This window comes from Nesoenas mayeri (assembly GCF_963082525.1).
Source record: "Nesoenas mayeri genome assembly, chromosome: 28".
Classification (NCBI taxonomy): domain Eukaryota; kingdom Metazoa; phylum Chordata; class Aves; order Columbiformes; family Columbidae; genus Nesoenas; species Nesoenas mayeri.
This window is the reverse complement of record NC_137558.1, coordinates 2,458,891-2,475,799: the sequence shown is the minus strand read 5'-3', so window position 1 is coordinate 2,475,799 and position 16,909 is coordinate 2,458,891. Positions and strand designations below refer to the sequence as shown.

The 16,909-nt window shown below is 51.6% G+C and overlaps 1 protein-coding gene across 1 annotated transcript; it reads right to left on the bottom strand.

The window, feature by feature from the left end:
• Nucleotides 1–767: 767 nt before the first annotated feature.
• Nucleotides 768–16,909, bottom strand: ACVR1B (activin A receptor type 1B). The gene is made up of 9 exons (XM_080360698.1): nucleotides 16,769–16,909; nucleotides 8,448–8,687; nucleotides 7,449–7,697; nucleotides 6,081–6,311; nucleotides 5,567–5,734; nucleotides 4,975–5,131; nucleotides 4,377–4,501; nucleotides 3,674–3,804; nucleotides 768–3,508 (listed from the first exon to the last, which is right to left on the bottom strand). The coding sequence occupies exons 1-9, from the start codon at nucleotides 16,878–16,880 to the stop codon at nucleotides 3,383–3,385; spliced, it is 1,539 nt and encodes a 512-aa protein (XP_080216824.1). The 5' UTR covers nucleotides 16,881–16,909; the 3' UTR covers nucleotides 768–3,382.

Below are 16,909 nucleotides of genomic sequence, written 5' to 3'. Positions count from 1 at the left end.
CCATCGTGCTCCCCAAATCCTGCTCCCCAGGTAACAACCACCCCCGCCCAGCCAAAACCAGCCCAGATCACAGGTCCCATCGCATTTCCTAAAAGAGGGTGAAGATGATTTTTGCTTTTAAAAAACCCGTTATTCTCACCTCACCCGCTCCCTGGATTTCCCGAGTTTCCCGGGGGCTGCAGACAAAGCTGGAGATCGAGGAGGGGCCGGAGCCCAGATGGCGGTTCCCCCTCCCCAGCATCCGTCTGAGCCCGCGGGACCCCAGGGCCCGGCGGATTTTCCCCCTTGATCCGCTCACAACATGCTCGTTCACAGGAGGCTCTAATTAGGGAGAATTAGCGGGGGCAGTTTGCACAGCGCCAGCTGCCCCGAGCAAACAGGATTTCACAGGGACGCCGGGCAGTTTGGAATAAGATCGATCATCAGAAAAGCCGCGGGGACCCAGGTGGAGCTGCACAATGTCCCCCCCCACTCCAAATCACCGAATTTCAGCTGCTCGCCCCTCCGTGGGGCAGAAATCCTGCTCGGCCGCATCCTTTGCTCCTGATGGAAGTTAAACCTCCACCAAGAAAGGGGATATTCAACATTAAGATTTGCTGAGCAGGATTCCTGGGGGGATTATTTGAGCTGTGGGTGAACGACCCCCCCGCCCTAGATGCTTCTCTAAGCTCTGAGGGTCCTCAGCACTCAGCTCCCACCCCCCCAGCAAACGGCGAGAGCCTCCAACACCTCACGTGAATAAAACCAACTTTTAATAATGTACAGCAGAAATCGACAGCCTCGTTTTTTTATATTAAACAAAAGATTTCCTATATTACATCGTATTTACATTTGCATACTGAAGAGGTAAAGTGTCTAAGTGGCTATTTTACAGTCCATTTCTAATAAAATATACAAAACCAAACAAAGAGAAGGGGCAGAGAAGTACCAAGAGATGCTCCAAAGCCAGCGTACCACGGGGTGACCCTGCGCCACGGACGAGAAGCACAAGCTCCGTACCTCGGCCTCCCCAGCGCTGTTTGCCATCGGGTATCCGGCGTCTCCCCGCTTTGGAGCCGCTGCGGCGTCCGCCTCGTCTCAATTCCATAGCGTTGCATTTTCCCGCAGCCGGGCGGCGATTCTTGTTTGCTACCAGTCAGCTAAGTAAGCACCGCAGCTCCCCGGCACGTGTTTGCATGAAAAGTGCTGTAGAAATGCTACATAGTCAGCGTTCCCGTCTAAATCCCTCTCGGTTTCCACCGCCTCGCCACGGCATCTCTCCGCGAACGAGGCTGTTTGCGCCGGGGATGCGCCGCGGCGCCGCGGCCGGGCCGGCACCGCTCCGCTGTTTGGTTTGGCGCTGAGGCAGATGCATGTGTGGCTACAGTTGGAGGGAGTCAGTGCGGGTTACGTAGCTGATTTAGCGTCCTCGAGAAGAGCCGCGCGGTCACCAGGCTCGTACGGGGAAACCAGAGCCCATGGCGGACGTACCTACCAGCGCCAGGGGGTTCTACGGCAGTTTAGTTCACAGGCACCAAGACTTTGACCATCGCCAGCAGCTGAAGAGTCTTTAGGGGATGTGTGAAGCGCCCGCCACCTCGGTTTCTAAACGCAAAGGGGTTTGGTTGAGGGACGGACGGTACCGGAGACACGCGGTCACCTCTGGAGTCACGACAAATGGGGAAGGGACGGCGGCCGATCACAAAGCCGGGACACACACCGGCTAAAACACGATGCGAAACACCCCCCCCACCCCTCGCTTCTACACAAAGTTACACACAATAGGGAGTCTGGGGACAGACGGACATGTGGACAGATACACGGACAGCAAGAACAAACGTTAACCCCGGTGGCCGGAGCTGAGATGAAACCTCAACCTCCCCGAGCAGGCGCGAGGTTTGCGTAGAAACAGTTCCAGTGTAAATCGAGCTGTGTGCATTTGGTTGGCTTTTTTTGTTCTTTTCAGTGATTTCTTTACAAACAGGTCAAGAGGTAATCATTATAGATTGATTTTCTTCTCTTATAAAGAATTAACAATATTAAAAAAAGTTAAAATCCAGACCCTCCCATAAAATAAGAATTCAAAAAAGAAATAACAATCAAAACCACTCCAGTTAAAAGTTATGGCTTCAGAGTTACGCATCGGAGATACTGACCGAGCCACCGAAACCGGCACTTCCCACGTTGTGTTCGGTGCTGCCATCACCCAAAAGCTCCTACTTCACCCTGATTTGGCATTTAATCAGAAAATTCATGCACCCCGGACCCTAACAAGTTCTACACAGCCACTTCCAGGTTATATCTATAGATGTGCAGTAAAAAGGTGGACGGTGATTTCCAAACCCAGGGCCCCTTGCGGGGGGGGTTTGTTTTATTCATCCAGGCGCCCACCTCCGAACGCCCCTGGATGGGGAATTGGGGGATTCTGTTTGCGGGCACAGCCCCTGCTCTATCTCCGACTCGCATCTCACATCCCCTCAGGTCTCTTTTCTACCCTACCAAAAAATTACAAACCCCAGGGGCTCAAGACAAAATCAAAAACCCTGGATTCCAGGAGCAAAGTGAAATTCCTCATTTGTTTTATCTTAAAAAAAGGGGAGGGGGTGGCAGTGAGGTGACCCCACGGGACGTTCTGCGCCCACCGGAGAGCCGAGGAGCCGTTTCCCCTGGCCAAGCCACCGCTCGCCACCCGGCACGGGGAGCACCAGCGCGCACAGCTCGGACACATCAAAGGACACACTCGCGGTTTGCACATGCACAGAAAGCACGGACAGACAGGAGCCACCCGACGGGCGGACACCGCACGTCTACGGGAGGAGATGAGCAGGCAGAGGGACGCGCGCCCCGCGCATGCAGACACCATCGCGCACACCGACAGCCAGTCCCATTGCAGTTTTTCGACGGGTTGTTTTCAAGCTTAAGAAAAAGGAGGGAAACGGTTTCGTGAAGCTGATAAAACTGTTCAGGCTCAGCCTCTCAGAAGGGAGCACCATTTGTTTTGCGAATGCATTAACGTGCCAGTCCCTGGAAAAACATCCTCAGAGTACGGCAAGTAAACCTTCCCTTTCCCTTCCCACTCCCAGCACCGGCGCCTCAATCGCCACGCGCTGAACTTTACAGGGATTTCCGTTAAAGAAACAAAGAGTTACGGTCATGGCTGAGATCCCTCAGGTTTAAGTCCCTCTCAAGTCTTCACGCTGATCGTAAAAAGGTTTCTGATTGTTTCATACCCAAGCAGGGAAGGGAGCAATTCTAAGGGCTCCGTCACCCCACCGAGCAGCCTGTAGGTCACGCTGTCTGGTTGGTAGCAGTAGATTGGGCAGAAACACGAGGTAGGCCTCCGTCACACGTCTACTCTAGCATGGCAGTTTTTGTGCAGTTTCCTCCTGCTGCGGCTCAGGGTCTAGATTTTCACATCCTCCTGGACACTGAGCTGGGAGAGGGTTTTCTTAATGCGGAGGGCGGTGAGTCGAGCCGCTCCGTTGGCGTACCAGCACTCTCGCATCATCTTACCCATCACCCGGAGCGCCTAGGCAAGAAACAATGGCAAGTATAGGCAAGAAACAACGGCGCATGGCAGCGTTGCCCACCTCGGGCTCCTGGCCACCGGTATGGCCCCTCCACGCCTCCGAAAACTGGAGCTTTACTCACCTCAGCGAGGGGAAGGGGACGTGAAGATGAAAGCAAACCTTACCTCGTAGCTTTGCCACCAGTTGGGGATATTAGGCCGTAATTTCTGATCACATACGACCTTCCGCATCTCCTCAATAGAAGGATCAGAGGGTACAAGGTCATAGTAGGGAAGCTGATACTCCTCATGGATACCTGGAAAGGCAGAGAAGGAGAAATGCAGCTTCTGGGAGAAAGGATTCTTGGCACAGCGCTCACTGAAGGCAGACTGGTCCTGGTTTGGGCTACATGACTCATTCCTGAGATGTGTCAACACTTTGCAGTTATTTAGAACAGAAATGAAGAATCTGGGACTCGAGTTTACAAGAAAAATTCAGGGAAATAAAATGCAGCTGCCCAAACTGGAACGGAGTCAGCGCGCTGCGATCAACGCCCAGCACAGCAGCAGGGCCGGCGAACCCGACCGAGGCGAAGGCAGAAGGGCTGTCACCCGCACCGCGGTGCTGCACTCCTGATTCGGGGTCAGTCACCACCATATCAGCACCAAAACTCCATCCAAAGGAACATCAGCCACCATGCGGAGCATTAACTCACATGGGCCAGTCTTAACAGTAGTTGTGACTCAATTCTGTTCACTCCCTCGGTAGCAAAACGTCGTCCCGCAGCTCTCTGGGGTCCCCCCCAAACCTCAAACACCCCAGATAAAAACCACCGAGGCTGGGGAATGCAGGAGCGAGCCGATGGCACAGCTACATGAAGGGTTTTACCTCCTGCGTTGCACCGTCGAGCAATCTCCCAGTAGACCAAGCCCAAGGCGTAGATATCGGCGCATTTAAATGAATCAAAATGCTTCATGTTTATGGTTTCATCCAAGACTTCAGGGGCCATGTATCTGCAGAACGGAAAAGGAACAGTGTGTTAATCCGGAGAGGGGATTCCCTGGAAGATAATAAATGGCAAGTTTACCCACACAGCATTTCTCAGCAGACAAAGCTTAATCAGAACAGAACCGGGCCCCACGGAATAACAGCGCGAACAAAGAACTCAAAAAAGAATAGCAAGTTGGGAAAGAGGTAAAAACATCCAAAAAGCTCATCAGGCCTCAAAAGGCTTTTGAGAAGGCCAAGCTTGTTGTCAAGTACTGTATGAGCGCCCTGGTGCTGCGTTTAGGCAGCCGGCCTGCGCCTACCAGCTTGGCGGCACTGTAGACAAAGCTACCGATGCACCTTCAACACCAATCCCGGCACAAGCTGACGCTTGGAAATGCTTAAGAGAATGTCACCGGTGCTCAACCGGCAGCTCGGGTGCTTGCTCTAGTGACCCTCCACCACCTTCCAACGCCAGCCAAGAACACTGTTCTCCTACCGTTTGGTTCCGACCCTTTGATTTGGTGCAATATCAATCGTATCTGTAACCGAATCGTGCCGGACAGCCAGCCCGAGGTCGGCGATGGCACATGTGCCGTTCTTCTTCACTAAGATGTTCTTGGACTTCAAGTCTCTGTGAGCAATCCCAGGCTTTCCTAGCAGAGCAAAACAAAAAGCAGCAGAGGTCAAGGTCTGGTGAAATCTATTAGTCAAACTGGCGCAGAGGCAGTACCGGATTTCAGGGCGTTAGTTAAACTCTCGGTGTTGCAACACATTTTCCTGTTTGGATTCGCTGGGGCGCAGAGCGGAGCGGCGCTGGCAGCAATGCAAAGGCACTGCTGGTGCAGTAGCGCCCACAGACCTCAAGAGGGACTTGAACTCCATCGTCCCAGAAACCAGACACGTTGATGTGCATGTAAGTTCATCATTCTGCTGCTGCCTGCGCTAACATCCCACCCAGGTAGCACCAGTTTTTGGATGGGGATGAGAAAGGCTGATATAACTCCCAGGAGGGAGCGCAAGGTTGTGCAGAACATCAATTCTGCTTTATTCTCCCCCGCCAAAGAACTCCCAGCACCTTTTCATCTTACCCTGAGTCCCCACAATCTCCATGTGCAGGTGGGCCAGCCCGCTGGCAGCGGACAGGGCGAGTTTGATCATCCCCTCGATAGTCACCGTGTAGCGATTAAGGTAATCAAAGAGAGATCCGTGCTCGTGGTAATCGGAGACGAGCCACAGCTGAGTCCACGTTCCATTATCTGCAGCAGAGAAGAGACAAAACGGGGATGGCAAAGCCACTGAGCATTTGCAGCCTTGTCATACAGAGAACTGCTGGGTAAGGCTGCAGCTCAACAGGCAACCCAGGGGAAAATAAGGTAGAGAACTTTAAGGCAAAATACGACTTTGTAAGCTACAGCTAATGCACCATCATGTCTCTCAACACCAGCAGTAATTTTACCATCTTTTGGCAAGAAACATTCAAATATGTAGCTATTTGTAAAGCATGCTGACAGGTTTTTTTAAGCATTTAATTGTAAATCCAAGTGAAGAAACGCCACCTCCCGTGTCACCCTGGTGAAGTCTCAGCTCTCAGGACCTTTTTACCTTTGTTATCCGCGGCAATAAACCCCAGGATGTTCTCGTGTCGCAGCATAACGGTTTGATATATTTCTGCCTCCCTAAACCAGGAGCGCTCCTCACGTGAAGAGAAGATCTTCACAGCGACGTCGCCTCCGCGCCACCGGCCGCGCCAAACTTCACCGAAGCGGCCTTTACCGATGATCTCCTGAAGGACAATCGTCCGAGCCACGGTCCGCTGGACAAAAAGTGGCAAACCTGCGGACAAAACACAAGAGTGAATCCAAAAGAACCTCCCGAAAGCGCAGAGTGTGCGCTAGAGCATCGCCAAACCTAGAAGGTTCTACAGTTGATAACAACCAGCAGCCTGAGACCCAAAGCAGGCAACAGCGCGAGCTCCTGCTCGGGCAGCATCTGCGTCTCGCTTTGAAGTGTCTCATCGCACCAGCGATGAGGCAACGAGCAGCTGGGGAACTCAGATCAAAGTCACTTTAGTCTGAATATGCAAAGAGTGGAACTCGTTGAAGACAGACTCTGCCAAAAAGCAGTAAAACCCCCCGAACTTCTCTTGAGAAAGGAGGCCTAACGTCGCTGCCGGCTCTCCCGTAAGCTCCAGAGCTCACCTGCCGACACTGCGTTCAGAAGAGATCTCAAAACATTTTATATATAGCAGATATAGCGCTAAATGTTTATTCCCTGGTCAAATACCAGGTTTTATATTCTCTGCCTCTGTGGATTATCCTACAGTTTCCATCTCCTGAATTTTTATTTTAACTGAACTGCTTTCACGGTTGAAAGCCATGAATAAAACGATGACTCCCTGATCCGTTCTGTGGATGATTTCTTTTAATTTGCTACAAAAGCGAACACTGGACGTTGTCCGTTCACTTTGGAAGACCCACAGATTCTTTGGGATGAAATGGGCTGTGCAAATGCAGTATTTGGACACCGCAACGTTTTCAGCTGCTGGGCTATTTCCCACGTTGCTGGCAGCTCTGGTGCAGGTGACATCCTGCATCCCCTCTGAGAGCCAACACCCCGCAGCTCAGCTCTTCGCGTCCGTTCCCAACCCAAAGCCAGTTCCAAGGCTAAATTTGAAAGAGATGCAGCGTTTGAGTTATCCTCTCGCAGAAAAGGAGGAAAGCTACACAAAACTATAAGGAGGAGTTGAACTATTGCTCCTAAGCGCTGAACGCTGACACGGGGCCGTGGCTACAGCGATTACCGCATGACTAAAGTTAAAAAACACCCTCCACATTACTCACAACAAGGCAACCTGAGCAGGCTGACGAAGCAACGGCCTCAGAGCCGCGCGGAGCTGTGGCAACCGGGAGCCCAGCGCAGACTATTACAATTAAAAGTTGGCATTCATCATTTCCAGTCATATCTTCGTACCTGAGCCAGAGCCAGAGGTGGAAAGATCGTAGACGAGATCTTGCAAGGTCTTATCCTTCGACAGGCACATTTCACAAGAGGGGTCTTCCACGTCCAGCCGCTGCCGGTTGTGATAGACCCGTTGGTGGTGGTGAAAAACAAAGACGAGTATGATCATGACGACAAATACGAGGAAGACGGGTCCGGCAATCACGGCCACCAGCTCCACGGGACCCCAGCTCGACGGGGATTCGTTTTCTTTCAGGTGTCCTTGAGAGGAAAGGGAGGAGAAAAACAGACGCTTTCAGAAAATTATCACTCCTTCCCAAGCGTTCTTTAAGGGCTTTATCTTGTGTTTTAATTATCCCTTTGGAGCCTGGACAACTTTAGCTTGCTGTTGCAGGATGGTAGAAGACACATCAAATAATAGCATTAAGATGGGACTGATCAAGTCATCGGGCAGGCAAATTACAACTAAAACCCCCAAAAGAAGATGCTGCTTCAACTGTGGGATCAGGGATTATGGTACTTGGGATGGAAACCTGTTCTGGGCTGAGTTTGCTAGAGCAGCCGGCACTTTACCTTCCGTTTGAACTCTCTGAGGCCGCCGCATCATGCAGCAGAAGCTTATATTTAATTGTAGATGAATATTGCTGCTGCTTTCAGGAGCTTGTAGGATAGCGGCAGCAGGGCTGATAGGGTGAGGAGTCTCATAATATGGAGCTTCTGGGTGCAAATGGGGAGAAAAAAAGCCCTAAACTTTGGCAGCTTCTCCTCCCCTAAAGTACAAGCTCATCGGCAGGTGATGATTTGTCGGCCACAGGGGAGTCCAAGCAACTTCCCATTTTAATATGAAGTAGTTTGTTATTATTTCCACTTTACAGACCAAGGAAATAAACCTAGTGCTCAAGTTCACACAGGGAAGAAGTGAAAACAGGGCTGAGAACTCCTTATTCCCAGTCCCAAACAGCTGCTCTCCTCCCCACTCCAAACGCACCATTTATTTAGCTCGTTACTCACCGCTGGGAACCATTAAATCGATTTTGTTGCAGAAATCAGAGTAGCAGCAGTGAGTATTCCGCAGATCTTCCGAACTCAGGCAATAGAAGGGTTTCCCAGCAGGAATCAATTTGGCTTCAGGAATGCAGGTCCGAACGTGATGTTTAACGCCGTCCAGGTTGAAGACCGAGACCATGCAGGCGCCATCCGTTTCACACGTGGAGTTGGCTTGTTTGCAGTCGGAGCACAGACACGTTAGAGCTGCAAAACCAAACCAACACCATCTATTAGAGATGAAATCTATTAGAGAGAAAACTCCCTTCTTTAAATTTCCCGGTTTAGGGGGAACGGGCAATTCTCCGGCTCAGGAATTAGACTTTTGGAGCCAAACAAGTCACACTCAGTATTTCAGACCTACAAGAACCCAAATGAAGCTCAAAATACAACATGGAAGCAGAGAAAGCTTTGCAGGCAACCGCCCAAACAGCCCTTGACGCAACCAAGATGACCCACGTCACCCCTGCAAACTAGGCTGGATTTTACCAAGATCTACTCCCAACCTAACGTCAGAATTCAACATAAAACAATTACTCAAACTGACGGGCTCAATTCCACCCAAACCTGCTGTCCAGGCTTCCTGAGCTCCACCAGGAGCCCGTTAGCGAGGGACGACCACCCCAGCTCACCCGAGACAACGAGGAGTTGGCAGATGCCAAAACAAAACCAATCCAAACCGACTCCACAAGCCGAGCATGCTACACCCGACTAGATCAGTCACTTCTTTAGTAGCTGCTTTCCTGCTCCGAGACGCCACCTTGGGTCAAATAAATTCCTGGCTTTTCGCCTGCTCGCCATGAAGATGATTTGGGTACAGAACGAAGGAGAAACTCCAAGGCGGATTCCCACATCTTTCCGCCTCCCAGCTGTCATTGTGCTTTTCTCAAGCTGCCTAAAAAACTGTTAAGCAAATCCCCAGGCACTGGCATCCTTGGGAACAAAGAGCAAATCCAACAATGTCAAGAAGAAGGGTGGGGCTTGTTTAGCAGCGTTTTCTTCAGCTTTCATCAGATCTTGCAGCTTCCCCGGAGGGATTCAGAACATGTACTTACCCGCTGCGAGAATGGTCTTTCAGGTAGAAAGGGTTGGGAGAAGCGGTTGAAAAGATATGAGCGCCACGGTTAACTCTCCGCGGTCTGGAATAAATCCTGGATGCGGTTCCTGGCACCCTCTTGGGTTAAGGACACGAAGGGACGTCGCTGTTGACACCGGGGGGTGTGTCGGGCACCTCCCGCAGGGAACGAAACGAACCCTCAGTCGCACCATCTCCAGCAAATTAAGGAGCATCACTTGGAATTCAAGGATATTCACAGTGCTGGAAAAGCCTCCTGGTCCTGGGTCTAAGCGCAGCAGAGTTCCCTTGAGCTTAACAAAAACTAAGCAGGTTCTGATCAACTCCAGGGTGGGTTTAGGAGGGAGAGACTGGTTCTTGTCTTATCTCTAGGTAAATCAGGCTAATTGCATTACTATTAATTCTCCCCGGACGCTGCGCTCCTGGTTTCCCAGCTGCGCTATTTCAGCCGAGCTGAACGCAGATGCAGGGGGGTTTGGACCAGCACTCCAAAGCCCATTAGAAAAACAAAAAGCTGTTAAATGAGATGTCTTTAAAAAGCATCAGGAGCAAATGTAGCTTATTACTATGTGCTTAGCACAGGCCACGGGATGCAGAACAGAAAGGATGGGGAAGATCCCAAGACCAAACCATACAGAGAAGGGCTGAGAGTGCTGGAAGCACCAATTCTGCAGCTTTTAAGGGGAAACTTTATAATGAAAGGAAAAACCCCACTGATGTTCAACCTGACAAAGAGCTCCCAGTGCAGCGTTTAACAGTGGTCAGCACAGAAAACACAATTCTTCTGAAAAATACACATGCTTGGGGAAACAAAGGTTGGCTATAATGGGGTTTTTATGAAAACATGAGAAACAGCAGCCAGGGCACATTTCTACCCTCAAGCAGACTTAAAAGGGAACTGTTTTAAAGCATCTCCTTGATTACTTTATCAAAAACTCAAGGTACGAATTAAAAACATTTAAACCACGCACATTTCACCAAGCGGGCTCTTTTCAAGTTGATTTAGATACAGCAAAACTTGGTTCCTGTTCGACTCATTTCTAAGGTCTCAAAGCCGAGATTTAGCTTATGGCAGTTTTGCTTCCAGAAGCTCAGAAGTAGCAAAACAAGCGCACTAATAAAACCGGTTCTTATTGAAATATCTGGCGTGAAATCAAGCATCATTTTGAGAGGGAAAGCAGAGGGGCTGGTTGTATCAGCTCAGTTTCATCGGTCTGATAGCAGAGCCCCAGTGCACAGGGACAGAGTCAGAAGACCCTGCACAGACAGCAGAATGTGCCCCCGGCCTCATCGCACCTCGCGGTGCCACCAGCTGATATTCTTTCCCCCTTTGTGGCAACTGCTCTTTTTTACCTGCAACTCTTGCGTTTGCACCTCAAAAATCCATACGGGAAGGAAAGCGGCGCGAACAAAGGGAATGAAGTTTTCAGCACGCGTGTGGTTCTGCTACAGCGTTCACGAGAGGCCCTTAAAGGCCCAGCCAGATGTTTCTGTCCGTAACGGGCTGCAGGGAGGCACTTGCAGGTTTTAGGGAAGACGGTCAGACCCCTGGGTAGAAGCTGAAAACCAGCTCCAGACAGGAGTCCAATCTGCCTTTATGTCTTTAAGGAAAAGCCCAGGATATGTGGTTACATCCATATCCTCCCCGGGCATCACCTACCAGAGCGCAGCGAGAATTACGGGGCAACCTGTGCGGGTCCGGCGTTTCAGATGCGATTAACCAGAAGGGAAAATTCTTCTCGTTTGACTAACAGGAAAAAGCAGTTGTTGTTTCCCCTTGGGTGGGGGTCAGAAAGTGGACAGGTATGCAGAGCCCCTCGCTGGGCATCTCTTGCAAAAGCAGTCAGGACCGCCTGGACGAAGCAAAAGGACACAGGAGTGAATAAGAAGCGTTTTTCATGCCACCAGCATTCTTTTGATTTGGGAAGAAAAGCTCCTATTGAGCAAAACATATAATCTACTTAATAAAAGAAACTGACTGGGCTGAAGCAAATCGATGGGGCGAAGGCAAACAAAAGAGCGGTTCAGAGAGCGGGGCGGTGTGATAGAACGCCCGGGGTGAGGCTGCAGGGAAGGTGCTGCGGAATTTGGCAGCAGAGCCAGCTCTATCTGCTCCGCACGCTGATATTCTGCTGGGAGACAAACCCAACCCTGTCAAGAAGCTGTTGAAACAAGCCTAGCGTGAAGCTGCAGATGCTCAGAATGAAAGCTTTGTTCTCGCTGAGGGGATGGATCAGGTTGGTGTTTATACCGAAGCAAAGCCCTGGCTGTGATTTAATCCAAGGTGGTCGCGGCAGCGATGGCAGGAGCGAGCGGCCCGGTCCTCAGCGCTTTCCATACAATCACAGGAGGGTCTGGGTTGAAGGGACCTTCAAATGTCACCTTATGCCATGAGCAGGGACATCTTCAGCAGCTCAGGGTGCTCAGAGCCCCGTCTGGCCTGGCCTGGGATGTCTCCAGGGATGCTTCATCCACCACCTCTCTGGCCAACCTGGGCCAGGCTCTCACCACCCTCAGGGCCAACAGTTGCCTTTTATCCAGCCTGAATCTCCTCTCTTTTAATTTAAAACCATCACCCCTTGTCTTATCTCTACAGGCCCTGCTCAAAAGTCTGTCCCCATCTTTCTCACCGACACCTTTTAAGGCTACAATAAGGTCTTTATTTCCCTAAAATCCAAAAGACAAACTCTGCTTGATTCCTGACCAAGGCAGCCAGGGCTGGGGCTCCTTCAAGTGCCCACCCTGAGCCCACAGGAGCTTCTGCTCTACAAGGCGCACGGGGGTATCAGCATCACTTCGCATTAATGACCAAGAGGAAAACAAGCGAAGTCCGTCTTGCACCAAATTTCCCCATTAAAAGTCCCTTGTATTTACAAAATCAATCCAAACAGGTGGGGGGTGTGGATCAGAGCTCCAGGGAGACTAAAATATTAAGCTCTGACAGTCAAAGAACATTTCTTTTTTTTCCCCAGCAACTATCTGAGCTTATTTTGCACATATTTATTCTCGCACAGGATTGCATGTGTCAAGATGTCTATGCAGCTAGACAGGGGAAAGTTTCACAGCAAAATCTAATGGAATGGTGTTAACCACCTTTTAGAACACATTTACCAAAACCTCCCCAAGCTGTGCTATGCAAGATGACATCTTCTCGGGGCTAAACACTACCTGATCAAGACGTATTAAGATAATTAACCCAACGATGATCACTGGTAAAATTGCCGATAACCACCCACGTATTTACCAGATAAACAGATTTTTGCAGGGATTGTGAGCTGCTGTTCTTTTTCAACAGTTGGAATCGCGGCTGGGAGAACAATGACTTCTGAGCCTTCGCGAGGCTCTGCAACAGGAGCTGCAATTTATTATGTCTCTGTACAGCACCTAACTTAATGAGGCCCAATCTGGTAGCGATGCTTTAATGCTGCAGCAGCATAATGTCAGCGAGAGAAATGGAGAACAATTGGGTTTGTAGCTTTGCTGTTTCTTTAGATGCTATAATGAAGAGGGACATGTGTAAACATGCTCGGATACCTCGCGGTGTTTTGCTATATGCTGTGCTGAAATAAAGAATAACCTTTATCAGAGCGTGTTCAGCCCAGGTTAGAGATAAAATCCATTCCCTTGCAGCAAGGGAATAGAGTCTGGTCCCTTCGTGCTCCTCTTTTGGCCATACAACCTCAAAAGGCTCAAAGCAACCTGATGAAGGCTTTAAAAACAATTATTTACGTCCCTCTATCTCGCTGCCCCATCAGCTTCTCCTTTGCTTCGGGATCTCAACATCTCTCCTTGCTGCTGCTTAGGAAATCTACTGACCCGCTGCTGCTCCGTGAACCGGAGTTAAAATTAGCTGCAAAGTGGTATGAAAAAAGCACTTTCAGGCAAGTCATCCAGAAACTAAAAATTATACCAGGATATTTAAAGCTGAAAACAAGAGGCTCAACTTTTTCAAGCTGGCTGCGGTCCCCTGGCACAGGTTGGACCTGCCAGGAACACATCGCGGCTGACTAGAAAACAAACTGAATGGAAAAAAACAAGGCAGGAAGAATGCGCTCTCACCTTTCAAGTGAAGAAATTGCCCTTTCAAGTGAAGAACTTTCCCCACATCTACTCAAGCAACACAAAAGGGGAGCTTCGAAATGAATTTTAAATAAGCGAATTGACAGGAGTCTCATCATTAATAGGTTAATTAGGAGGAGAAGCCTTGACATTTCTGCTGCTGTTGCTCTCCGACTCAGCAAACAGACATATGGCTCCCAACACCCTCTCCAGGCTCTGGTCTGACACCTATTTTGTGGTTTAATTTGTTAGGAAACCAGTTTAGGAGCCACCAATACCCCACCAGAAAGTTCCGCGAACAGCCACACGGCAAAGCAGCCGCAGAGACCATTACCCACGGTTTTCTAGGCTTAAAACCCACGCTGGGTGTTCTCGGGAAACCGGCACAAGCTTTTTTGGCATCTAAATAACACGTTGTTTAATGTGCAGTCTAAACTCCACCAGCCAGCAGTCCGCAGGTTACTTAAGAAGCCCACAGAAGGCAGCAAGCCTTCATCAAGGGGCTTTAACACGCTGCAAAGTCTGATTCTCTGATGAAAAAAGAAACATATGGGTCCACAATCACTGAGAAGGGAGGCTGGAAAACCAGAGGCTTAAATAATCAGGACCAAAGAGGTCTCCACATGACTACAAGCTCAGCACCAGCCAGTGTTTCAGCCCTGTCATACCATGGCAGCTTTTCCCCTCGAGACGAGCGATTCCTGCTGGCTCTGCTCGGATAAACCGCGCCGGCCGTGCGGCCGAGAACGTATTTCCAGCGGTCGACACCCAGTGAACTTTGCTTGCTGTTAAGAGAACTGACGTTTGACTTCGCCCCTTTCGCAATCGCCGTTTCCGGAGCATCCACCGCTGGCAGCGGACGGGGGAAAAAACCACCCGAGCTGTCTGGCCAAGGAGCTGAAGGAGTTCAAGAATGCTTGTTGGACACCGGTTTTCATTTCCAGTTAGAGAAGGCTTTCTTGGAAAGTTGTAAGATGTAACTTACGGACCACGCGGAGTTTGCCTGATTTAACCGGGGAAATATTTTAAGCCAGTGTTAATAATACAATGTGCTGGACCAAGATTGCTCCCCACGGTGTTTGATTCCAATCATGCAAACAAAGCCTACCTACAAGCGCCCTGTAACATCCCTGCATGGGCAACCTTTTTATTTTCCTTTATTTTTATTTTAAAGGAGTGTGGGGGGGTGTTTTCTACTCTGTTTACACACACAGCTTCACAGCACTGCACAAATCAGGATGTTTTACCCACCCACCCTGAAATAAGCAGCTGTGAAGATCTCTTGTATGAAGCACAATGGAAGGACAGCCCGTGTTGGACGAGGACGGGGCATCGGGGCCGTTCCAGCAGCGAATAATTCACATTCCCCTGCTCCCAGCTCCGCACCCTCCTCCCTCGCAGGGCTGAGCTCACACCTCCAACCGCACCGCGCGAACAACACCGCACGGTGCACACCGAGCGGAAACAACAGCCACACACGGAGTCCAAATCAAAGGCGCCGAGAGTCGGTCGAGCTTCCAGGACATACGCACAGTCAACTGGCCCTTTCCCCTTTATTTATTGTATTATTATTTTCTTCATAAACACCAGCTGTATGTAAAATGCGAAGCGCAAACCTGAGAGCGGTGCTGAGTCCGGCTCGGTCCCGCTTGGCCTTTTGGCACAGAAAAGCCGAAGCACCTTCCTAAGGCTGCGTTTTACTTTAGGTTTAAACCAAAGCCCAGCCACTCTTCCCTAAAGCACGCTTGAATTACCAGATTCAACAGGACTCGCAAATACACACCTAACCCACTGCCCTAGTGGGGTTTAAAGCCATTTTCTGCAGCTAACAAGTCCAGATCTGCACGCACACAAGTTATTACGTCCTGACGGCCGGCTGGTAACACATAACACCAACAGCGAGAGGATTGGGGAGGAGAAAAACGTCTCAGTGTGGTTCCTGTTGGAACAGGTACCTGCGTTACACAAGCAGCGATCGCCCTCGATAGCCAAAGAGATGGACTGTGCGGAGAAGCCTGGGACGCTGGGGGTACCAGCCCTACCAAGAGGTGCCCAGAGCCCCTTCAGGCCCCTCCGGCTCTGGGGAAAATGTCTTTAAAATCCTGGGGCTGATACCTTGTGCTCTTCACCCAGGAAACGGCGGCGGTCGCACCCCCCAGGTAAAGAGAAAGGATCGCCACAGAACAAACAACCCAAACAAAGAGTTTTCCCTCGCTCACCTCCCTCCAAACAAATATTGACAGTCGTTGCAATCCAGAGGCGCAGGGCTTTAAAAAGGTTTCTTGAAAAATCAAACCACAACCCCCCCCCGCCCCATCAAGATTCCAAGAGGCTCTATATTAAGCACACGCTGCAATCTCTGGTACATGGGGGGCTGCCCAAGAGCCCCCCCCAAGCTGGGTCAAGAGCCCTGTGGTTACAAACCACAAACCGATGTCTGACCAGGCTCAGCAGTGGGGGCTGACCCCCCTCCCAAACCTGCCCCACGCTGAGCCCCAAACCCCCGCCGACCCCCACCACACACAGCCCCCCCCGTTCCTCCTCACCCTAGGAAAAACATCCATAGATGTCCAGTTCCCCCCGTTACCCCCCCAGCCAGGCTCTGCAGACCCCGCTCCTCCTCGCAGCCAAAGCCAAGGTCAGCGTGTGCCCCCAGCACCCCCACCCTCCCGCCCCCCATCCCCAAAACACAACGGGAGGGCACAGCCCCCCCGCTCCAGGGCCCCTCAGAACACGGCCCCTGGGACCCCCCGCAGCCCCGACCCCCCCATCCCACGCATCCCCCCTATTTCGTCTCCCCACCCTGAAACACCCTCCCCTGCCAACCCCCCCAGCCCCTCCCCACAGCCTGGGGGCACCTCCAGGCCCCACAGCCTCTCACACCCCCAAACCTCACCCTCAGCCTCCCCCACACCTGCCCCACACCCCCCGGGCCGACCTCACCCCCCGGGCCGGGCTCGCCCTTGGTCCCCCCGCCTCCCTCACCCCCGCATCGCCTTCCCCCCCCGCTCCCTCCCCCCAGACCCCCGTTTCTCCTCACGATCCCCCCCGGCTCCCCCACCCCCTCAGCTCCCTCACGGCGCCGGGCGGGGGCGGGGCGGCGCGGCCGCCATGTTGTGCCCGGTGCGGGCCGGGCCCGGGGGCCGCCACTCACCGCGGGCCCCGCCGAGCGCCCCGGCCAGGAGCAGGGCGAGCAGGACGGCGGCGGCGGCGGGCGGCGGCGGGGCTGGGCGGGCGCGGGGCGGCGGGCGCTGCGGGGCGGCCATGGCGAGCGCCGCGGCCTCGGTGCCGAGCG